Source organism: Acinonyx jubatus, chromosome A2 (assembly GCF_027475565.1).
Source record: "Acinonyx jubatus isolate Ajub_Pintada_27869175 chromosome A2, VMU_Ajub_asm_v1.0, whole genome shotgun sequence".
Classification (NCBI taxonomy): Eukaryota; Metazoa; Chordata; class Mammalia; order Carnivora; family Felidae; genus Acinonyx; species Acinonyx jubatus.
This window is the reverse complement of record NC_069383.1, coordinates 159511020-159533438: the sequence shown is the minus strand read 5'-3', so window position 1 is coordinate 159533438 and position 22419 is coordinate 159511020. Positions and strand designations below refer to the sequence as shown.

Sequence of the window (22419 nt, the reverse complement as noted above, 5' to 3'; positions counted from 1 at the left end):
AGAAATCTCTGTTGTGTGGAAGAAAAATAGCTTCTTAAAACCCTGCCTATTTTATCTCGGGACTCTAAACACGCGTCTCTTGAGACTGTGGTTTGAGGGTCTTTGGAGAAAAACATGGAGGATGTTGAAATACGTGAGAGCCTTCATAAGGTCTTCAGAAAGGTCTCCTTCGACAGACGCAAGCTGCCTCTGTGGACTTCTTGAAGGAGAGACTAGCGTCTGCTTGATTTTGTGATTGCCAGAGCTGAATTCTCTGCCCCAAACTAGAAGAGGAAGTTAGTAATGAGGTGGGAGATAAGATTGGGACCCTCGGAGAACCAGGGCGCATTAGATGCCTCAGGCTACTCTCTAACACCGAACACTCCCAGTCTATAAACGTACAATTATTCTCCGTTGGGAGGAGCCTATTAGCTGACTTTCCACCCTCCGGATTGTAACCTGGAGCAAAATAGATGCTAAGGGGATGGCAGGCACAGGTCTGTTGCTAGGAAACAAGGTCCAGAAAGGTTGGTCTTCCGGCTCAAAGATCCTGGTGAGCTTTGGGGAACCAAATCACCCAGGGGTGGGCTAGTGGACCGGCCATCCAATCATAGCATTCTATCCCTCTGGGCACATTGATTGGCTCACGGCTAGGCATGTGACTCAAATGCGCCAATCAGCGTGTCCCTTAAGTTCCACTAAGAGAAGTTGGGGGCAAGACCCCTCCCTCTTTCTTTGAGGCTTTAATCAAAAGGATTTGGATCATAGCATCTTTTTATAGCGTCCTTGGAACCCAATGGTTCCAAGCCACCACTTGCAGGGATACAGGACTGAGAACTGGCGAGGGAGAACAGTCCTGATAGTCACGTGAGACCTAATTCCGCATTTTATTTCTAAGTTGTGAAAAACAAAATTCAACCAAAGAAATTTGAAGATCTAATTGGTTTTATTAAATGACTCATGAATGGGGCAGCATCCCTTGTAACGCGTAGGGGGCATTATGAGGAATTGTGCAAAATAGAAGGTATTTCTAGGAAGGTGGGCAGGGCAAGAAAGTTATAAGCAAAAGAAAAAGGGTTGTCCCAGGCAAAGTCACTTTCCCTTAGGGGAAGGCAGTGGATCTTATTGGGTAGATTACCTCATTACCTTCCGTTGGGGGATGGGGAAGGCCTCTGTGACAGATGACCTTATTGGTACATATCAGAAAATTACTGATAGGGGGCGCCTGGGTGGCTCAGTTGGTTAAGCGTCCAACTTCAGCTCGAGTCATGATCTCATGGTTGCTGAGTTCGAGCCCCGCATCAGGCTCTGTGCTGACAGCTCAGAGCCTGGAACCTGCTTCGGATTCTCTCTCTCCCTCTCTCTCTCTCTCTCTCTCTCTCTCTCTCTCTCTGCCCCTCCCCTGCTCACACACTATCTCTCAAAAATAGACATTTAAAAAATTTATAAAAAAAGAAAATTACTGATCGATAGATTAAAATTTACATTTCTGGAGGAGGTTGAAACTGCAATTAGGTCAGGTATTAAGCCCCGGTTTGGTGCTTTAGCCTGGCCCCAGTAACACTGTTTGGAGCCTGTGGCTTCCTTTTTAACAACGTCAGTAAAATCCCTTTCTTCTTCAACTGGAGCAAGCTGGGTTTCTGTCACTTGCAACAAAAATGACCTAAGACGTTAAAAAAAATATGGGCACCTGTGCAGCTGCAACCTGGTCTAAGAATGGTACGTGCACATTTTGTGTCAACCTTGTACCCATTCTAGGAAGGAAGAATTAAGTGCCATCCCATTTTACAAATGAAGTGAGGATCAGAGCACACCATCACTTGCCCAAGGACAGACAGGCAGGTAAGTGGCAGGTCTGAATTCTGCTGCTCAGTGATGAAATGTTTTTCTTTAAAAATTAATCTGTTCTCCCAGGTGCAATCCTATGTTACTCATCTTATTTTATCAGCCTTTGGGGTTTCTGTAGTTAATATGAAATGCCTTTTTTGGTGGTGGGAAGGGGTGAGTGGAATACAGAAAGGGTAGCCATAAATCCATAAAATACATCCCAAATCATGATGAAGTATCTGCACTGAAAATATTTCTAGTGGAGTTCTCATTCTTTCCCAGCAACCCATCCCAGGGCTAGTCAATTCCATTGTTAGAAAATGCTTCAATGTGTGCAGAAATCTGCCTCCTTGTAACTCCTACCCATTATGTTTCATCTGGTGTCTGGGTTGTTGCTTCAAACCACTCCTAGAACCAGGAGGGAGCACAAATAATCCTGCAACCAGAGCTACATGGAAAGGAATACCAAAGTAAGCTTTCTCAGCTTCCTGGCAGGCAAGGCAAAAAGGAATAGCCTTTTTGTTAATAGTCGTCACAAAAAAAAAAAAAAAAAAAAAAAAAAAAAGAGTAGTCTTGTCAACAAACAGACCAGCTTCATCAGGAGAGCCTGATTTTGTCCTGGGGATCTTTGTAGGCTGGGTTTATTGCAGTGGTTGTCAACCAAGACAACTCTTCCCCACAGGGGACATTTGGCAATGCCCGGAGATATTTTTGGTTGTCACAACTGGCTGGGGTAGAGGGAGAATGCTGCTGGCCCTTAGCGGGTAGAGGTCAAGGATGATGCTAAACATCCTATGATGCACAAGAGGGCCTCTAACAATAAAAAATGATCCCATCCAAAATGTCAATAGTACTGGGTTTGAGAAATCCTGGTTCATCAGGAGGTAATTCACAAATGTGTCATGTACATCTTTAGTGAAAGCAAGAAGAGGTGTTTTGCAGCTAGCAGATCCTTGCGTGGCTAATATGAGTGCAGCCAAAAGGGCCATCTTATTCTGTAGGACCCAAAGCTGGACTCCTGCCCTTCCTGTGTAAATGACAACCTGGCCTCACAGGATTGCTGCCCATGGGGAGAGGGCTCCTGGTTGGGCTTGAGGTTGGCTCTCAGTGGCTCGTTGGATGGGAGGCCTTCGCCTTTGAAGGTCTGACTATGGAGTCAGGGAGCCATGTTCATTCCCTAAAACCAGATTGGTAGCAGCCCACTGAAGCAAGCCCTGGGCATGGCCACCAACGCCCATTTTTTTTCCAGACAGAGCAATCTCACCACACCCGAGACCTTCAAGATGGGGGCGCTGTCCAGGGTACCATTTGTTGACCTGCTTGTCAAGCCCTGTCAAGGACTGGCTTCAGGGCTCCACCCCAGCCTCCTCCTTTCCACCCTCTTCATTTTGTCCCTGGCTGGACATCTACCCCCTTGAACTTGATCATATCCTGATGGTTTTCATTCGTTTGTCCCCAGACCCAGCTCTGACCTGGGGGCCAATTGCCCAGCCAGCCAGGGCATTGTGGGTGAACCACAATGAAGAAAATTGCTGGGCCACTCTCAGCTTCTCCACCCCTTCATTGTCCCTCCTCTGGGCCCCACCCAGCCTCTCAACAATTGAAAGCTCCTTCCCATACCCTCATCTTCGTCTTTCCTCGTCACCTTCATGCTCAGAAGGGAAGTGCTCTCCCTCCTTGACCCTCAGCCACACGCATGGACACGTGTGCACATTTTCTCATTTATAACATTCTAACGAGAGGACTGCCCTGCATCTCCGCATTACAGATGAGCAAACAGATGAGGCTCACAGGGATGAAGTGACCTGCCCAAGACTACTATCCAGGACAGAAGAGTTAAGATTTGGAGCCTGTCCATTCAGCCCTGGGAGCCTAGGTTCTCAACACTTCACCTCAGTGCCCGGTTCAACATTGACTCCACTCTCTCCACATCATTCAGATTTGGTGGTGCACCTGACACCTCACACTGAGTCCAACTGCCAAGCCCTTGTACGAGCTAGAGTGGCCTCCCTGCCCAGAGTGGGGTGACCGTAAGGGCCCATGGAAGTGTGTGTTAAGGTTTTTGGGTTTTTTTTTTGATGGAGTCACTCTCTCCTGTACAGTCTCCATCCCACCAAGCATCATCTTTCATGGCTGACTGATGAGGAGGGGTGAGATGTTGCCAAGGCAGTGTTTATTGCTGGCTAGGGCATGGGTAAGTAGGGGGCTGGGGGGTCTGAGGGTCTACCTTCCCAGCCCCACAGACCCACTGGCGGGGGGAGCCCAGAGGCATATGGCTGTCCTGGAGGTTGGCCGATCTCAGCACCGCTGGGCCCTGGAACTTGAAGGCAAACCCATCCTCGTATTGGGTTGAGAAGAAGCGCTGTCCACCCAGCGGGGGCTCAACGTGGTTATACTTGCACTGTGGAGTCAGGGCGGGGAGCCCGGCAGGACAGCCTGAAGGGTGGTTGACCTACCTGGCCCACCCCGTGGTCCCCATATGACCCTGGGAGCAGCAAAGGCTGATGATTGGGCTCTGAGGAGGTAGGCAAAAGGTGTCCCAGTTTGGGCTGCCCCAGGAGCTGGATGGGAAGCTGGAGAGAAACCGGGACACCCCTGGAATGACCCCAGGGCTGTGGTGACCTTAGGCAACTCTGAGCTACCCCTCAGCTGAGAGTATACCTGTGGCTGGTGATATAAAGATGTCCTTGAGCTGACCCTGAAATGACCCTGGAGATGAGCTAGGGATGACCTTGAGGCTGGAGTGACATTAAGATGACCCTGTGCCTGGGGTCACCGTAGAGTGACCCTGAACGAACTTGACACTAATTCTGGGCCTGAGGTCACGGCGTTATCATCCTGGGACAAAACTACACTGCTTTGGGGGGGTTACGGGTCAGGGAGATACCCCTTCCCCCTCCCTCACCCGCTGTAGCATCTCGTCAGTCACGGAGGCGGGAGCTGTTCTATGCGGCTTCAGCATCTTCTGGTTCGTGGTTAAAAAATCTGTTTCTGTAGATTTGGGTGGGGGTAGTCGAGCTGAGGGGCTGAGGGAGGAGGGGCAGGGCCCTGGGGCAGGAACGGGTGAGATTAAGCACGGAGTAGGAGTTCAGGCGAAGCCTGAGCCCAAGGTGAAGTTAGACCTCAGGAAGGACTAGGAGGTGGGGAGAAGGGAGGAGCCAGGTGCGGGGCAAACACAGAGTTGTTGCGGGGGGGGGGGGGGCAGGAAGGGTAGTCTGGTTGGTCAGGGGGCAGAGCCAGAGTCCGACTGAAGAGCAGGGGTCAGGGTTCAGGTGAGGGCAGATATGGGGAGGGGCGGGACTATGGTCATGCAGGGGGCGGTGCCATGGCGGAGGTGGGGTGGGGGGAGGGGGCAGAATCAGATCCTTGACGGGACGAGGTTGTCCGGCGGGGGGGGGGGGGGGGCAGAGTTGGGATCTTGGTTCAAGAGGTGGAATCTAGCTCCTCAGAAGGCGGAGCTAGAGTGGGGCGGTGGGCGGGGCGAGAGCGGCGGGGGCGGGGTTAGAGCTCACCGCCGGTGCCCCGGGGCAGGTTGCTAGGCAGCAAGTGGAGAGTGGGCGCTCTCTGCGGCTTCTGGATGGTGCCCGGGGAGCAGTAGTCTGTGCCAGTGGAGGTCTGGAAGAACTGTCCGAGCAGCGAGGACTCCCCTAGGCCCACGTGACTCTGCAGTTTCTCGTGAGGCACGTGACAGCTGGGTGGCTTGTTCACGGGCAGTGGCTGTAGGACCACATGGCATCTGGGAAGCTCCCAAATGTGCGGGGTGTCCCAGAACTCGGGCGGGAGAGAAGAGGTGAGCGCTATACGACCTTGGACAGCTCACACCCTCCTTGGGCCCCACGTGCTGGTGCTGGGAGTTGGCATTGTATCTCATTTTGCAGACAGAGCCACTGAGGCTGGGAGTGGTTAACTGACTTAACCTTAGATCCCGCAGATAGATCCAGGAGATTCCCGCCCCCCCCCCACACACACACACATCAAGCTCACGCTCACCTCAAGGCCTCTGCACTTGCTATCCGTACTGTCTAGGGAACCCTTGTCCCTGATGAGCCCTGTGGCCTTCTCCCCCTTCCTGCTGACCTGGCCGTAGAAGAAGTGCACGGAGGTGGTGAGGCTGCCCGGGCCGGGGCACCGATTTCCTTCCAGGATGTGCGATGCCGGAGTCTGGTCGTGGTGAAGAACAAAACGTTCTGCCAGTGACAGAATAGGTGCTGAGCCAACCTGGGAGGCTGCTGCGGAAGCAGGGGGAGGGTGGGCAGCAGACTCCCACCTGGCTCTCGGGGGTAGAAGTGTTCAGCCTCGGTGGTCCTGTCACGGAAGAGCCCATCTCCAGGACGAATAGTCGCATAGTGGATGTGGGCCGAGGCCTGGGCCTTGTCATACCTGCAGGTAAGGGGGGATCCACTCTATGATCAGATAGATCTGATCTGGGCCCTTGCAACTCCCAGGAAATGGGAGAGGGGCAGGCTTCCCAAAGGCCAGGCTGTGGGGTGCTACTGGTGGGAGATCTGGGCAATAGTGGGCCTTGCTTGGAGGTGAGGGGCACCCACAGTACTGGCTCGAGAGCCTCAGGTGGTACACTCCACCTGTCGCTGAGAGGCCTTTGCTCCATCCTGGTGGAAGGCCACAGTACCTGTCTGGGGGCAGACCCTGGGGCCCGTAGGCTTGTTTCTGCTCGGAGCACACGGGCCCATAGCCAATCTTGGAGTCTCCCAGCTCCACACTGGAGGAGGCCTGTGGGTGGACACAGGTGGGAAGAGGGCGGCACCACCCAGCCCCCATCACTGCCCTCCCCAGCAGCACCAGCCCCACCTCGATTTACCCTCTTACACATCGAGGCAGGTGGGCCTGGCAGGGCCTGAAACTGTCTCTGGTAGGAGGTCCCATCGTCCTGTCTCCTGTGGTCCCACTGGAGTGCGTTGCTGCCCCCTGAGGAGGAGCAAGAGGAGAGAGAGAACAACATTGGCTCCACGCAGCCTCAGGCCCACTGGGGTTCGATTCCTTGCCTGGAAAGGGGAGGTGGGCAGTCCTGACTAGCCCCCCCTGAGGGCTGTTGTGGAAAAACAGCCAAGATAATACAAATAATGGTAACAAGAATAGCTACCAACATACCTGACCAGAGCCAGGAATCTAGGCTAAGTGCTTCAAACCTCATTTGAGAGTTAGTAATATTCTCCCCACTCTACAGCCTTCCGGGGGCTCAGAGAAATCAAGTCACTTGCCAGAAGTCACGAAATTCAAAACGAGAACTGAGTCAAATCCAGATCTGACAAGCCCTGACTCCAGCTTGGAGGGACTCTTGCCTAGTGATGTCCACCGTCAGGTCCCCGAGTCACAGAATTGGAAAATCACACAAATGACAGCTGGTCTTTTTTGAGCGCTCACTCTACGCCAGGTGCCTCATGCACTCCGGGCTCTTCTGCTTCACCAGCTCCTATGAAGTGGGGCGCTGTTGTTGCACCCATTTTGCAGAGGAGGAAAATCGAGACTTGGAGATGTCGACTTGCTCAGACTCACATAACTACTATGGTGGCGGGCCTGGGATGTGTGTGTGTGTGGGGGGGGCACTTAGCAGATTTGTCCAAACCACCATTCATGCTTCTGCCCAGGGCACAGCCCCTCGAAAAAATTCAGGAGCTATGCCATTCAGTGAATGTAGAAACTGAGGCTCAGGGAAGTTCTAGGTTTTCTCAGGCTCGGCACTATTGACATTTGGGGCCCCGTAATTCTTTACTAGGGCCAGCTGTCCCGTGCACGGTAGGATATATTCAGCAGCATCCCTGGCCTCCATGCATTCCCTGCTAGGACTACCCCCTTCCGCGGGTCGTGACAACCAAACCGATCTCCAGACTTTGCCAAATGTCCCCTGGGAGAGGGCGCGGAATCCCCGCGGGCCTGGAGAACCTAGGGGTTGGCAAATCGCGCGTGGAGCGCGTGGGCGCGCTCACCGAAGTGGCTGCAGGGCCCGCGGGGCCGCGGGCACGCGTCGTGGGGCGGGAAAAGCGCCCGGTAGGTGGTGGGCGGGATGCGCAGCTTGGCTCGGTCGCCGGGAGGCACCGAGTCGCGGTCGAAGATGAGGCGCGCGCCGCGGATCTGCTCTCTGGCGCGCGCCGGCAGCTCCGGCCAGCCAAAGTCCGCGCGCGCGGTGGAGAGGCCGGTACGGGAGCGTGCGGGCGCGTACACGCTCAAGTTGGTGGCCGGCGTGGCGAGGGTGCGCTCCCGCGTCCCCGACGACGCGGACGGCTGCGGCGCCGGGGGCGCGAACGCGCGGTGCGCCTCCGACTGGAGCTCCGCGCCTGCGGCGCGCGTGTCCTGTCGGAAGGAGGACCTGACGGGCGGCTCCTGGCACGACAGCGCGCGGGTGACGCCCGGGTAGGCCGGGAAGTCCCGGTGCGACGTGGGTTGCATGGCGTCCACGTGCAGCCGCGGATCCGGCCCTAGTGCAAAGTGTGAGGCCTTGAGGAAGTCCAGCCGGGACATCGGGCATGGCAGGAGGGCGACCGCGGCCATCGCCATCGGGGGACAAGTCGCCACCTGTGAGAGGGCGGAGATAATGAGACTGAGCAAGTGCCCGCCTGAGGACAACGCTGCTTTTACTCCTTCCTGTGCGCCAGGCACTGGGCATTGGGCGGGGGGGGGGGGGGTGGGGGGGTGGGGGGGGTGGGGGGGGGTGGTCTGAGGACTTCGTAAAAAAACAGGCTCAGGGGCGCCTGGGTGGCTCAGTCTGGTGGGCATCCGACTTCGGCTCAGGTCATGATCTTGCCGTTGGTGGGTTCGAGCCATGCGTCCGGCTCTGTGCTGACAGCTTGGAGCCTGGAGCCTGCTTCGGATTCTGTGTCTCCCTCTCTTTCTGCCCCTCCCCTGCTCATACTCTGTCTCTGTCTCTGTCTCTCTCTCTCTCTGAATAAAAATTAAACAAACAAAACAGGCCTAGCCCCTGTGCCTGCCCCCAGGGAAAGCAGAGAGCATAGAGATAAAAGCATTCATTGGGCACTTACCATGTGCCAGGCCCTGTTCTAGGTCTTTGGCAGGGGGAACATCAGGTCACAAAACAGACCAAGAGCCAGTGCTCTTGTGGAGGTGACAATGGGGGTGACAGACAATGCTGAATAAATATAACACTACAAATTGCGGCGGTGTTAGTAGAAGGAGCTGAGTGCTGTGCCTAAAAACATCACACAGCATAGGAGGGTGGTGGTGAGGGGATGAGGGTTGCAGTTTTAAATGGGATGGTGTCACTGAGATGACAGTTGAGAAAAGACCTGGAAAATGTGGGAGAGGAGCATATGGGGACGGGGGCGGGGGGGGGAGTAACATTCCAGGCGGAAGGAACAGCAGGTGCCAAGGCCAGTGCAGGGTGGGCCACAAGAAGGACTAGAATCAAGCACTGCAGTCTAGTCTCTTTGATACGGGAGCCCCTTCTCCTCACCCTCAGGTAGTGGTCAAGGCCAGGGCCCTCCCCTCCGTATGTGGGATCTTCCATCTCTGCTCAGTCCTGGCCACAGTCTCTGCCACCCGCCCCCCCCCCACCCCCACCGTGGGTCTTCCTGCCCTCTGCAATTGTCCTGGGTGCTGATTGTTCTCCTGGATCTCTTCCTATCCTGAAACTCTCAGAGGCATAGACGTCTCTCTCCACTTCTCTGACCTCCAGCTCCAGGCTCCCGGCCCCCCATTTAGCCGACCGGGACATTCTTGCCTTTGCTCTGAGCAGGGGAGTCTCCCCGACCCTGCTCCCAGCCCCCTCTGAGAGCAGTCCCGGTGGGGGGGGGGGTACCGCAGGCTCACCCCCCGCCCAGACCGAGTCAGCTCAAAATTGGTCATGTCGACCTCTTTAGGAAACAGGGCCCATGGGGCGCCTGGCCGGCTCAGTCAGTTAAGCAACCGACTTCGGCTCAGGTCATGATCTCACGGGCTCGGGGCTGACAGCTCAGATCCCGGAGCCCGCTTTGGATTCTGTGTCTCCCTCTCTCTCTGCCCCTCCTCTGCTCACGCTCTGTCTCTCCCTCTCTCAAAAATAAACATTAAAAACAACAATAAAAAATATTTAGAAAACAGGGGCCAAGCATTTTAACCAAACCACAGATGTTCAGAGTCTCCGTTTGCTTCTTTGATCATTTTGGCACCTGAAATAGTTGAGAGCTGAGAAGTCTCCAATAGTCTACGGAGAATCTAACAATTGAAATCAAGGTCACCTCGGAATAAGCAATCGGGTTCCTGTGAGCTTCAGTTTCCACATCAGGGATGAGCATGTGGGATGTACCTCAAGGGGTGGCATGGGGACTAATGAGTCTTAGGAAATGCCCTTGGCCACCGGCCTGACCCTCTGGACTCCCTGTGTCCCCGGTCTCCCAGAAGATGCTCATATGTTCCTTCCGAGGCTGTGTCCCCGCATGGTCCAGTTCTGCCCATTGTGACCAAAGAGCTTCCCTCACCCAGCGTTGTCACAATGGTCCCCAGCCACTCTGAGGGCAGCTGGGAAGAAGAACGGGAGTGAGGCCAGAGGATCCTGCCTCCGGAGAGCTCAAGAGAGCTAGGCAAGTGACTTGACTTCTCGAAGCCTCAGTTTTGTCATCTGGAAAATGGGGCTTCAGAAAGCAGCAGTGAGGATGGGAGGCAGTATGTTCATTATTATCATTTTCCAGAATTTTCCTGCTTGTCTGCTTCTCAGCACTCCCCACGCAGGACGAGCCAACGTCTTCGGTTGTTGAGTCACTGCACTGCTGAATGTCACTCCAGGGCTCGCAGACCTCCGAGGTGCCCTTAGGGACACCAGTGCCCCCCCCAGCCCAAAGACCGTCAGGAACACACCCGAGGCTGACCAAATCCAAGCTTGTTACTTGTGACCGCGAGCGAGAGCACACCCTCCGGGGAGCTGTGGGTATGAGCTGAGACGGGCTTGTCTTCACCTGGGCTTGTGTCCCTGCTTCTGGGAGGTTCGAGGCAACGGGGGTTCGCGTTGCAGGTTTTTACTACTGGGAGGTTTGGCTTTCTTTGTTGAGATGACCTGACAAATGAAAATAACATACAAAACAATAGGAAAGAGGGAAATGGGGAGTCAGGGTCTCATGGGGACAGAGGTTCGGTTTGGGCAGCTGAAAAGTTCTGAAAGAGGACAGTGAGGACGGTCTCATGACAGTGTGAATGTGCGTAATGCCACTGCGCAGAACATCTAAAAATGGTTAAGATGCTCGATTTTATGTCATGTGTATTTTACCACAATGAATAACATTTAAAAATTAAAAAAAAATTTTTTAATGTTTATTTTGAGAGAGAGAGAGAGAGAGGCAGAGTGCGAGTGGGGGAGGGGCAGAGAGAGGGAGACACAGCATCCGAAGCAGGCTCCAGGCTCTGAGCTGTCAGCACAGAGACCGACGCGGGGCTCGAACCCACCAACTGTGAGATCATGCCCTGAGCTGAAGTCGGATGCTCAACCGACTGAGCCACCCAGATGCCCCTCAATATAAAACATTTTTTAAATGGAAAAACAATTTCTTAAAAAAACAAACAAACAAAGCAGATGAAGGGGCGCCTGGGTGTTTCAGTCCGTTGAGCATCTGACTTTGGATTTCAGCTCAGGGCATGATCTCACAGCTGGTGAGTTCGAGCCCTGCATCGGCTCTGCCCTGACAGGGCAGAGCCTGCTTGAAATTCTGTCTCCCTCTCTCTCAGCCCCTCTCCCTCCGCCTGCTCTCTATCTCTCTCAAAAAATAAATTAAAAATAAAATGAAATAAATGTATAAATATATTTATATAAATATGTAAATTTATACAAACATGTAAATTTATATACATATAAAGAAATATACGTAAACATAAATATGTTTATATAAATAAATAAAGTTCATGACCCCGAATCAGCTACTAAATAGGCTCTTTCCTTCCTCCTTCCTTCTTTCTCTTTCTCCCTCTACCCCCACCTCTCTTCTTGAGATATAGTTGACATATAACATTGCCTATGTTTGAGACACAACATATTGATTTGATACATTTATATTGCAATATGATTGTCAATGTAACATTAGGTAATACCTCCCCAGGACTTATTCCCTGAGTGGGTTTCTTCTCACTAAATTGAAGCAAATTGTTGCATTGTCCTCTGGGGTGAGGCCCCATCACCAGCTCCCCCGCCCGGAGGGTAGGGCGTTGGGCACCCGCCAGGCTGATGCAAATACAGTTTCCACCTCGTCCTTCTGTCTGCTGGGAAAAGGAGGAGGTGGATCCTGGATGCTGTCAGAAAGCAGGCGGGGGGAGACGTAATCTGTTGTTGAGGATCTTAGCTTTTCCGCAGAAAGTCTCGGGAAAGAACGGCAGCGCTCAGACTCTCCAGGAAGAGCGAACGCCTGGTTGTTGCTGTGGTTTGGACAATGCTCATGTTTTGCCTGCCTTCAGCTTGTTTTGTCTCGTCCCACCACGGTCACGGAATGGCCTTGTCCAACACCCGCGTTCTGTGAAATTATTTATGTCTCGCAGGAGCGCACCAGGGCCTAGCTGGGGCTGCTGGGCCGGCTCCTAGCGACCACAAGGCCAGCTGTGAATGCCAGTCTAGCTCCCTTCCCTCTCTCAAAGGTCAAGCTCGGCCCTAACTGATGGCGGAGGACGCTGGGAGGGTTGGCCAGGGCCCGAAAGACTCTCTGCTGTGTGCTTGGGGCCTGGCACGGGGCCAGCCACCCATCAGGCACTCGGAGAAACACACTGTGCTGTCACGAAGCAGTCAGGGACAGCCTGCGCTCAAGAGAAGGGACGTAACCACTCATTCAGCAGCAGGCTCTATAGCCCAAGATCCTCGTCCCTCTGCAGGCTTTGGGCTTGGCTTGGCTTTTGTCTGCAGCACGAACAGTGTCCCGAGTTTTAAGCAAGGAGGGCTGTGGTCAGATGTGGGGGTTAAAGAGTGTCCTGAGATGTTGTCGGGGAAGGCAGATCGGGGGTGGCGGGGCTTGGGGTCCAGAGAGAAGGAGGGCTGCCTATGGAGGGGGCCGTGGGCCGGGAGGAAGTGATACTTTGGTGACTGTTGGGACGTGGGAGGGATGTGTGGGGGGAGAAAGAGGAGACAGTGATGACCGGTCTGTGACTGGGTGGCTCAGTGGCTGGCGGGGGAGCCCTGAGATGGGGACACGGAGAGCAAGACATTAGGGGATGATGCTACAGTCGGTCTGGGACTTGCTGAGCGTGGGGATGGGGGTTGTGGGATGAGTAGGGACACTGTCCACGGGGCAGGTGGGAACAGGATCAGGTCAGGATTAAAGAGGCATGAGGAGGGGGGCGCCTGGGTGGCTCAGTCGGTTAAGCATCTGACTTCGGCTCAGGTCACCATCTCACGGTTTGTGAGTTCGAGCCCCATGTCGGGCTCTGTGCTGATGGCTCAGAGCCTGGAGCCTTCTTCGAATTCTCTGTCTCCTTCTCTCTCTGCCCCTCCCCCACTTGTGCTCTCTCAAAAAATTAATTAAAAAAATTATTTTTAAAAATAAAAAAAAATAAAGAGTCACGAGGGAGAGGTGGCCAGGGAACTCGTGGGAGTGGACAAGGTTTCCCGGGATAGCGTGGATGGAGCACACACACAGAGCTTTGGGCAGGGAGCTGAGCCCTGCAAGCTATGGCACTTATTCAGAACCTATTTTGTGCCAGGCTGTGGGGACGTAGCTGTGACCAAGAGAGATCAAATTTCTCACATTCTTTCGAGGCACAAATAACTAGACAGCCAGACAAAGACACAATATAGTTATGTTAGACAGTACTACAAGCTAAGGAGAAAAATAAGGCATCAGGACATGTGGGTGGGAAGTGCCCAGGACGGTGTGAGGGGAGGTCCCATGAGAAGACAGATGATGTTCTAGTAAACATGAGGAAGAGGTGAGGGAGGGATCCATGTGGGAATCTGGAGGGAGAACATTCCAGGCAGAGGGCACACCAATGCAAAGGCCCTGGGGCAGGAGTGCACTGTAGCTTCAAGGACCAGGAGGAAGGCAAAACCGCCAAAATGTGGAAATAACCCAAGTGTCTGTCGATGGCTGAACAGACACGCAAAATGTGGTCAGTCCATACAGTGGAATAGTACTCAGCCACGGAAGGAATGAGGTATCGATATAAGCTACAATTTGGATGAACCTCGAAAACATTATGCTAGGTGAACGAAGCCAGATATGTGACCAGATATGGTCACAAATCGCATTATTCCCTTTACATGAAATATCCAGAATAGGTAAACCCACAGAGACAAAGCAGAGGGTGGTTGTTAGGGGCCGGGGTAGGGAGGAGCAGACGAACCACTTGCCAGCATTACAGGGTCTCCTCTGGGGGTGATGAAATTATTTTAAAGCTAGAAAGGGGTGATGTTTGTACAACATGGGAGTGTCGTAAATGCCACTTAAAATGGTGAATCTTTTAAAAAAATTTTTTTTCATGTTTATTTACTTTGAGAGAAAGAGAGAGGGAGAGAGAGAGAGAAAGAGCTTGAGAGGGGTAGGGACAAAGAGAGGAGAGAGTCCCAAGCAGGCTCCACACTGTCATCACAGAGCCCAACAAGGGGCTCGATCTCAGGAACTGTGAGATCATGACCTGAGCCGAAATCAAGAGTCAGAGGCTTAACCGACTGAGCCACCCAGGCGCCCCTTAAAATGGTGAATCTGAGATGAATTTTACCTCAATTAAAGCCTGGGTGGCTCAGTCGGTTAAGCCTCCCACTCTTGACTTCGGCTCAGGTCGTGATCTCACCATCAATCGAATCCTGTGTCAAGCTCTGAGCTGGGCATGAAGCCTGCTTGGGACTGTCTCTCTCCCTCTCTCTCTCTGCCTCTGCCCCTCTTCCCCACTCACTCGCTCGTTCGAAAAACAAAAAAAGGAAATGAATCATGTTAACTTTTTGAAAAATGTCACCTTTTTGATGAGATTATACATGCATGTCGCACAAAATTCAAAAGCTACACAATTACAGATGACTGTTAACTAAACTCACTGTAATCATTTCACTGTATCCGTGGCTCAGGCCTTTAGGCCCTACACCTGCAACTCCTACAGTGCCGTCGACCAAACTGGGGGGCGGAAGGAAAGCTACAAACTGCTACAATGTGAATAATTTAATACCTTCTTCCGGGTCACGCAGTTAATTACGCCCCTTGGAGCTACTCCAGTCACCAGACTATCGCCTTGTCTAGAACGGTTGCAGTTTCCTTGACTTTCTAGCAATGCCTTCTCTGATATTACACCAGCTGCACACGGTCGCTATAGACCAGCAGACAACAGGCGAAAGGGTGAAGCACAGAAATTATAAAGAAAAACCCCTTCTTGAACCAGGGCAACTTGGACATTATTTTTGTGGGCAGCTGGTTAGCTCGGAAAAGACCAGCCGTCGCGGGGCAGAAGGCAGCGGGTTCCGAGCCATCCGGGGCACACGCGGCCGTCACTCAGCTGCCAGCTCCGACGCTCCCCGATGCAGACAAAGGGTCGCGGCCGCGCCTGCGCACAGCGTCCCCCCGGGGGCGTGGCCTCGCGCCTCGCCCCCGCCCCCTGGCGCTGCGCGCACACGTCACGGTGGCGTCACGGCGGAGTTGCCATGGCGGCGCTGAGCGGCCTGGCGTCGGCGCTGGAGTCTTACAGGGGCCGCGACCGCCTGGTGAGGCTGGGGCGGAGCGCGCTCGGAGGTCTCGGGCCAGGGCCCGGGCTCAGAGACGGGAAACTGAGGCCGGAGAGGGGCGGGGTCGCTCAAGGATCCTCCGTCGCAGAGGCCCTCCCCGGGCTGGGCTCCGACCCTGTCCCCTAGCGGCGATCGTTAGGTTGTTCCTGCTAACCCGTCATGGCTGGATTATTTTCAGTACCAACCAAATCCGCACGTTTGGACGTTTGGGGTCCGACCAGACCACTGAAGATGGTCACTGGGTTGTCCCAGTCATAGGACTTAGGATTTAGGACCAGATCCCCTATAACTGGGCATTGAGGTTGTTCCAGCCAATTCAACCTGGCTGGACATTTACAAGGCAACCAAGTCCATGTCTGAACATTTAGGGTCTGACTAGGCCGCTGCAGTTGGTCCATGGGTTGTCCCTAACAATCTTCTACGGGGATTTAGGATTTTTGTAGGGCTTTCCCTGTGTTTGGATGTTTAGGTTCCTACCACATACCCTCTGGTTGGGCATTTAGGGTCCATCCAGGCCCTTGAGGGCAGAGTCTCTGCGTGTTCCTATAGAAGCTTCCTTCTTTTATAGGCAGGAATTTAGGTTGTACCAGGAAATGTACCAGTGGTTGGGCAGTTGGGTTCCAACCAAATCCCTTATGATCGGGCATTCAGGTTTTAATCAATTCCCAAGCTGGACATTTTACACTGCAGAGTTTTGCTGTTAAAAGGGACTGAAAAGAAATCAGTAACAATAATATATAAAACAACAGGAAAAAGCAATTTCTGAAAACCAGATGAAACACAGGTAGAAGGTATAAAGCCGACCCAGTTCTCAATGGCCCCAGTCAGCCACTGAGTTCCTTTGATCACTGAAGTAATTCAAGCATATGACCCTTTTGCTCACTGGGCTGAGGCCGGATCACTTCGCCCCTCCCCACTTCTCCCCTCCCCAGCCCGGCTACAGACTTTGGTCCAGCTGGGTGGATGCAGATATACACGTCCGCCTCGTCCTCCAGCTTGCTGGGAAATGGTTTCATTTTCTTGTTCCCATCACATCTGTGTCCAAAGGGAGGGGGACACGAGCCGGCACTCCCTTCGAGTGTCCACAGTGACTTTGGACAAGGATGCCATGTTTCTCCATTTGGCCCACGTGCAAGATGGGCCAGCACATGTTCAGCTCTTATTGGAAGTTTGTTGATCTAGTCTACCGACCCCCCCACCCCCACCCAACTTGGTCCCGTGGGACCCCCGGCCCCGGGGGCTGATCCAGCCTAGTCCGGGAGCGCGGCCGTGCTGACTGCTTCTGGTGTCCTGCAGATCCGAACGCTGGGGTACTGTTGCCAACTGGTTGGTGGGGTCCTGGTGGAGCAGTGTCCGGCCAGGTCAGAAGTGGGGACGCGCCTGCTGACACTGTCCTCCCAACTCAGCCACTGTAGGACTGTCCTGCGACTCTTTGACGACATGGCCATGTTTATCTACACGAAGCAGTATGGCCTGGGGGCAGAGGTAAAGGGGCCGTAGAGAGGGAGGCACAGACTCTGGGCAAAAACTGGTGTTTTCTGGACCTGTCTGAAGGCTGTTGTGTGGGCAGTTTATTGGTTTGCTTTGTTTTTTAAAGTTAATTTATTTTGAGAGAGAGAGGGAGAGTGGGCAGGGGAGGGGCAGAGAGAGAGAGGGAGAGAGAACCCCAAGCAGGCTCCACACTGTCAGCACAGAGCCCGATGGTGGACTTGAACTCATGAACCTCGAGATCGTGACCTGAGCTGAAACCAAGGATCAGATGCTCAACCGACTGAGCCACCCAGGAGCCCCGGCAGTTTAATGTTTTTTTTTTTAAAAAAAAACTTTTGCTTTCTTTTTTGAGATAATCATATGTTCTCGTTTTAATTTAAATTAAAAAATAAGTGGGGCGCCTGGGTGGCTCAGTCGGTTAAGCGTCCGACTCTTGATTTTGGCTCAGGTCATGAGCTCATGGTTCGTGGGATCGAGCCCTGCGTCGGGCTCTGTGCTCGCTCTCAAAATAAATAAACAAATCTAAAAAAATAGCTTCTACATTCATACATTCCAAAAGGCTATATGGGCTGTATGTAGACTAAAAAGTCTCCCTCCTTCCTGATCCCCCTTCCCCAGTTTTCCTCCTCAGAGGCAGCTGTTGTCGGCTTTCTGTGATTGCTTCATGAGACCTGTACACGCACAGGCAAATACGCATTGTTTATATAATGAGCCGTGTGCCATTTTCACCGTCCCACCACTTGCTCTTTTCTCTTAAACAGCACAACTTGGAGGGCACTCCACATAGGTCCAAACAGAGCTCCCTCCTTCGTTGTGGCCACCTAGCACTTGCTATGCAGCTGGCTGGTCCCCTGTTGAGGGACATGGAGGTTTGGCCGTTATAAGGGGACTGCAGCGTTCTGCGGGAAGGCGCGTAATGTAGAGCAGTGTTCCCTTGCCTGGGGCCATCTTGTCCCCCCAGGGGACGTTTCCCCAGGGGATGAGCTCAGAAGCTGCCTGGGGCCATCCTGGCCAAGTCATGCCCCTCCCTGGGTGTCCTGCCCAACCCCTCTCCTGTCCCCTCTCTGAGCCACTCCATGTTCGCTCCCTCCCACCCTCGCTCCACCCCAGTGCCCATGGCCCAGTCACCCCAACTTCAGGTGCTTTCCTGGACCGTCCCCCTGTTTTGGACGCCTATCTCCTATCTTCTTCTTTGATTAGGGCGTGCTTCCCATGTGCCCCCTGAGGACCCCTCCCCCCACATCTCTGCGTCCCTAGACCAGGGGCCCTGTGCACCTTGTCTCTCCCTTGGCCAGAACAGGAACTCCTTTGTTGGGTCCAGTGTTTCTGTGTCTGTGCCCCCTGCCCAGTGAGCATCTCCTCCCCGGTGTAGGGTCTTGACCTTGCTGCTTCTCTGGAGACACTGTGGAATGAGCACACTGGGGAGGGGCGAGGAGGGGCGGGGAGGGCTCTGTTCTCATGGAGGAGTGGAATGTGCCAGCACACCAGGCAGGATAGGGGAGCTGGAGTGGGGTTCAAACCCAGAGGGAGGCAGGGTCACAGCTGGCTAGTGGGGAGGAAGGGGGCATTGGTGGGGCTCATGAGGGGGATCCTGGGAAGATGGAGAGGAGGGAGCGGGTATGGCAGGCAGCTTGGAGGCCCCCAGGGGCCCGGATCCTGGGGGGTGGGGCCCAGGCCCCTGCAGCCTCAGCTGGATACAGGCGGTGGCTCAGAACTCAGGCTTGAAGGGCTTGGGTTCTGCTATCTGAAGACCTGAGGCCTGTCCTTGTAGGAGAAGGGGCACGCGGCAGCTCACCCCAGGCACCCCCAGTTTGCCTGTTTGTGGGGATGTGCCCCCTCTCTGGTCTGGGGAGGCGACCCGAGCCTTGCAGCCTCGTGCCCACTTACTGTCAGCACTGAGTGCGGAAGCCTGGTGGTACCGTAGCACCCTGCCCGTGGGGTCACGGTTCCCTCATGGGAGTCATCTGCGAACGTGAAAGACATTTCTGGGGGCGCCTGTGTGGGTGAGGCCGTGGATCGTCTGACTTTGGCTCAGGCCATGATCCCGCTGGATTTGAGCCCCGAGTAGGGCTTTCTGCTGTCAGCTCGGAGCCCGCTTCGGATCCCCTGTCGCCCTCTCTCTGTCCCTCCCTGGCTCACGTTCTCTCTCAAAAATAAATATATATGTATATAAAAAACATTCCTGGTGCCAGTGCCCACCCCAGACCTAGTGAGGCAGAAACCCTGGGGATAGGGTCTTTTTAAAAATTTATTGTTTATTATTGTTTTATTTATTGTTTAATGTTTTACTTTTATTTTTGAGAGACAAAGAGAGACCAAGCATGAGCAGGGGAGGGCCAGAGAGAGAGGGAGACACACAATCCGAAGCAGGCTGTGCTGACAGCTCAGAGCCCAGTGTGGGGCTCAAACTCACGAACCGTGAGATCACGACCTGAGCTGAAGTCAGAAGCTTAACTGACCGAGCCACGCAGGCACCCCTAGAGGTGGGGGTTTTGAAGCTCCCCGGGGACTCCCGACACCTTCTGTTCCACTGGGCGATGACCACACTGTTGGGAAGCAGAAATCAGGCCTTTCTCCTGCAGTGGCCCAGCCATGGGCCAGCCTGCTGGGCCTGGACATTGCCCTGTGACTGCCACCTGGCCTGGTCTGGTTCCCTAAAGTGGACCTGGGTAGGTCTGACTCCAGGCCCATCCCCCGCTCTCTCCTGGTCCTGCAGGAGGAAGACCTCTTTGTCCGCGGCGTATCCGTCCTGGGCAACCTGGCAGATCAGCTCTACTACCCCTGTGAGCACATCGCCTGGGCTGCCGATGCCAAGATCCTCCGTGTGGACTCTGCCCGGTGGTGGACACTGAGCACGGCCTTCTGGGGCCTCTCCCTGCTGCTGGGCATCGCCAGGCAAGTGGTGTTAGCACGCGCCGGCAGGCTGTATGGGTGCCCCGAGACCTGGGCCGATGGGCAGACAGGCTGGGGGTGCGAGGGTCTTGGCCTCTTCCCACAGTCCTCCTCTTGTTGACCCCTCCCTGGATCCATCCAACGGCCGCCCTAACAGATGCCCACAAAGCCGGTGGCTTCAAACGTCACACGCTGACTGTCTCGCCGTGCTGGAGGGCGGACGTCCAGTAGGGACTCCCCGGGCTAGAAATCGGGAGGCTGCAGGGGACAATTTGTTCCTGCCTTTTCCGGCTTCTGGAGGCCACTGCCCTGCTCGGCTTGTGGCCCCTCCTTCCATCTCAGAGCCTGTCCCTCCAGCCTGTGTCCCTTGTCACATCTTCTCTAACTCCAACCCCGTGCGTCCTTCTTCTGGGTGTCATCCCAGGGCCACCTCGGTCACCTCCCCATTTCAAGACCCTTAACTCGGTCACGTCTGCAGAGTCTTTTTTTTTTTTTTAGCATGTAAGGGAGCACACTCACAGGTCCTGGGGACTAGGATGTGGACATCTTTGGCACGTGCGTGATTGTTCCCGCCGGAGCCAGGAAGAATAAGTCCAGGCCTGGACCCGGTCTCTCCGTGTGCGTGGTCATTGGCGCACATCCCCGGACAAAACAGCCAGGGGTTTCCTGACTGGCTGTGCGCTTCTGAAACCCGTATCGTTTCTAGAACTGTGAAAGAATGGTTTCCTCCCAAACATTTTCCTCTCTACAGAGAGTTTGCTGAGTGGGTTTGTTGAGAGTCCCCTGCCTAGAAAACACAGGCAGAGCGTCCCCCCACCCCCCCGCCCCATACTGGCGTTGCCCGGCAGATGGGAATGCCCCTCTGGTGGCACATCCCCCTCTCTGTTGATGCAGGTCATTGTGGATGGTCCTGAAACTGAGACAGAGGCTGAGGGACCCCGCGGTGGCCTTTACCAGGTATGACATCCAGGGACATCCGGGGTTTGGTCGGGAGAAGGCTGACTTCGTCCTGCACTCTGGGGACCCGGGTGGGAGCCAGGAAGCTGCTTCCACCAGTTATGAGCCTCGTCCTCTGCAGGCCTGGGCTGGGGCGGCCGCGTGTGCTAGATCATGGGGCCTACGGCAGCTCCAGGGACTGGCACAGGTGGGGAAACTGAGGCCTGCTTGAGGCCCTGTAGACAGGAAGTGGCTGAGCCTTCATGGCGGCGCCCCCAGCAGGGAGGCTGATCTGGGACAGTTTCTTGAGGACTGTGCTCACCGTCCATGTTTCATCCGGGCTGGGAGGGAATGTGGGGCAAAGCCGCACCCCGGCAGGCCCAGGAGCTGGGCCCCCACCAGTCCCCCCCACCCGTCTCCAGTGGCCAGACGACCGAGGTGTGGGTTTGAGACTTTTCCTGCCAGTCTGTGCCCTTTTCGTGCCATGAGCTCCCTGTCGGGGGGTGTGACAGGGACCCAGTCCCACATTTCCCTCCCTCTGCTGTCACCTCTTCCGGCCTATTTGGGGGAGCGAAGGCACTCGTGGGTCGTCCCCAGCACCTTCTCTCTGCTCCCACAGCCGGCTGCCGCGGAGCAAGAGGAGGGCCTTGGAGGCCCAGGTTCAGTCGGAGGTGCTGACTCTCCTGAGCAACCTGGCCGATCTGGCCAATGCCGTGCACTGGCTGCCTCCGGGAGTCCTGTGGGCCGGCCGCTTCCCCCCGTGGCTGGTGGGCCTCCTGGGCACCGTCTCCTCCCTCCTCAGTGTGTACCAGGCCGTCCGGGCCGGTGACTGGACCGAGGCCACCGCCCCCTGACGTGGCCCGGGAGGTGTGGATGCAGCCGGAACCCCACCGGAGGGCCCCCTCCCACAAGGCAGAAATCACCGGGGCTGGGGCTGGGTCTTTAATTGAGCGAGTCAATGCCAGGTGTAGGGAGGTACGGCCCAGAGAACGCTCGAGCAGCCTTGGGGACAAGGCCAGGGTGGGGCAGGATGTAGGCAGGGGTGAGGTCCCCCGAGTGCTGAGGGCTAGGGCCTTCCGGGCTCAGTGGGGGAGGCTGCTCTCAGGTCCAGAGTAGGGGTCTCCAGGCCTCACGTGCAGAGGAACCTCAGCAGACCCTCGCGCGGCCTGTGTCCTGCGTTCCAATCAAGGCGAGCAGGAGAGCCCAGGCGGCGTGTGCCAGGCGGCCCTTCGGACAACGGAAACGAGGATCAATTAAAGGGTGTGCTGGTGCCAGGCCCACGTGTGAGCTCATTCCTGTCTCGCTGGCTCCTGCCCCTCCTGCCCACAGGCCCCCTGGCTCACACCAGGCCCCTGGGCCTTATTTTCCGAGCTGTGTAAGTGCTGCATGGATGTGGTGGGTGCCTGGAAACCACACGTCCCCAGCCCGCCTCCTGGAACGTGCTTGGCTCAGTGGGTCCTCTCGGACTCTGTGAGCACAGCCCACCCGGCCCGGAGCAGCCCTTGGCCGAGGCGGGCGGCTCTCCCGCCCGTCTCAGGCACAGGGGCCACACGGACGCCGCCTCCCACCCCCACGCCTGGGTCTTGTCCTCCTGGGTATCACTGGGGTGCTTGTGGCGGCTGAAGCATTTCACACTCCGACACGGCCAGGACCCAGGGCCGGTCTGAGCA

At 55.1% G+C, this 22419-nt stretch overlaps 2 protein-coding genes across 4 annotated transcripts; one reads left to right on the top strand and one right to left on the bottom strand.

Moving 5' to 3' along the window:
• Nucleotides 1-3962: 3962 nt before the first annotated feature.
• On the bottom strand, nucleotides 3963-10741 carry TEX45 (testis expressed 45). 3 transcript variants are annotated; one of them, XM_053219937.1, is made up of 10 exons: nucleotides 10064-10741; nucleotides 8802-8908; nucleotides 7752-8337; nucleotides 6626-6732; nucleotides 6437-6537; nucleotides 6074-6186; nucleotides 5797-5993; nucleotides 5319-5523; nucleotides 4712-4797; nucleotides 3963-4207 (listed from the first exon to the last, which is right to left on the bottom strand). In XM_053219937.1, the coding sequence occupies exons 2-10, from the start codon at nucleotides 8802-8804 to the stop codon at nucleotides 3980-3982; spliced, it is 1626 nt and encodes a 541-aa protein (XP_053075912.1). In that variant the 5' UTR covers nucleotides 8805-8908; nucleotides 10064-10741; the 3' UTR covers nucleotides 3963-3979. The 3 variants fall into 3 exon arrangements, with proteins under 3 accessions (XP_053075912.1, XP_053075911.1, XP_026905939.2); XM_053219936.1 differs by lacking the exon at nucleotides 8802-8908 and having other exon boundaries at nucleotides 10064-10711; XM_027050138.2 differs by lacking the exon at nucleotides 8802-8908 and having other exon boundaries at nucleotides 5884-5993; nucleotides 10064-10323.
• Nucleotides 10742-15286: 4545 nt separating this feature from the next.
• On the top strand, nucleotides 15287-22025 carry PEX11G (peroxisomal biogenesis factor 11 gamma). The gene is made up of 5 exons (XM_027050146.2): nucleotides 15287-15409; nucleotides 16727-16915; nucleotides 19638-19816; nucleotides 20708-20770; nucleotides 21369-22025. The coding sequence occupies exons 1-5, from the start codon at nucleotides 15350-15352 to the stop codon at nucleotides 21601-21603; spliced, it is 726 nt and encodes a 241-aa protein (XP_026905947.1). The 5' UTR covers nucleotides 15287-15349; the 3' UTR covers nucleotides 21604-22025.
• The last annotated feature ends 394 nt before the right edge of the window (nucleotides 22026-22419 follow it).

Bases quoted from the DNA above. Each gene is read 5' to 3' on its own strand.
- TEX45 (XM_053219936.1), bottom strand. The intron at 6,187-6,436 runs GTACTGTGGCCT...CCTTACCTGCAG, and splicing joins CAGGGTCTGCCCCCAGACAG to GTATGACAAGGCCCAGGCCT. The intron at 5,524-5,796 runs GTGAGCGTGAGC...GTGGTCCTACAG, and splicing joins GCAAGTGCAGAGGCCTTGAG to CCACTGCCCGTGAACAAGCC.
- PEX11G (XM_027050146.2), top strand. From the start codon at position 15,350: ATGGCGGCGCTGAGCGGCCTGGCGTCGGCGCTGGAGTCTTACAGGGGC. The intron at 19,817-20,707 runs GCAAGTGGTGTT...CTGTTGATGCAG, and splicing joins CTGCTGCTGGGCATCGCCAG to GTCATTGTGGATGGTCCTGA. The intron at 20,771-21,368 runs GTATGACATCCA...CTGCTCCCACAG, and splicing joins CCCGCGGTGGCCTTTACCAG to CCGGCTGCCGCGGAGCAAGA.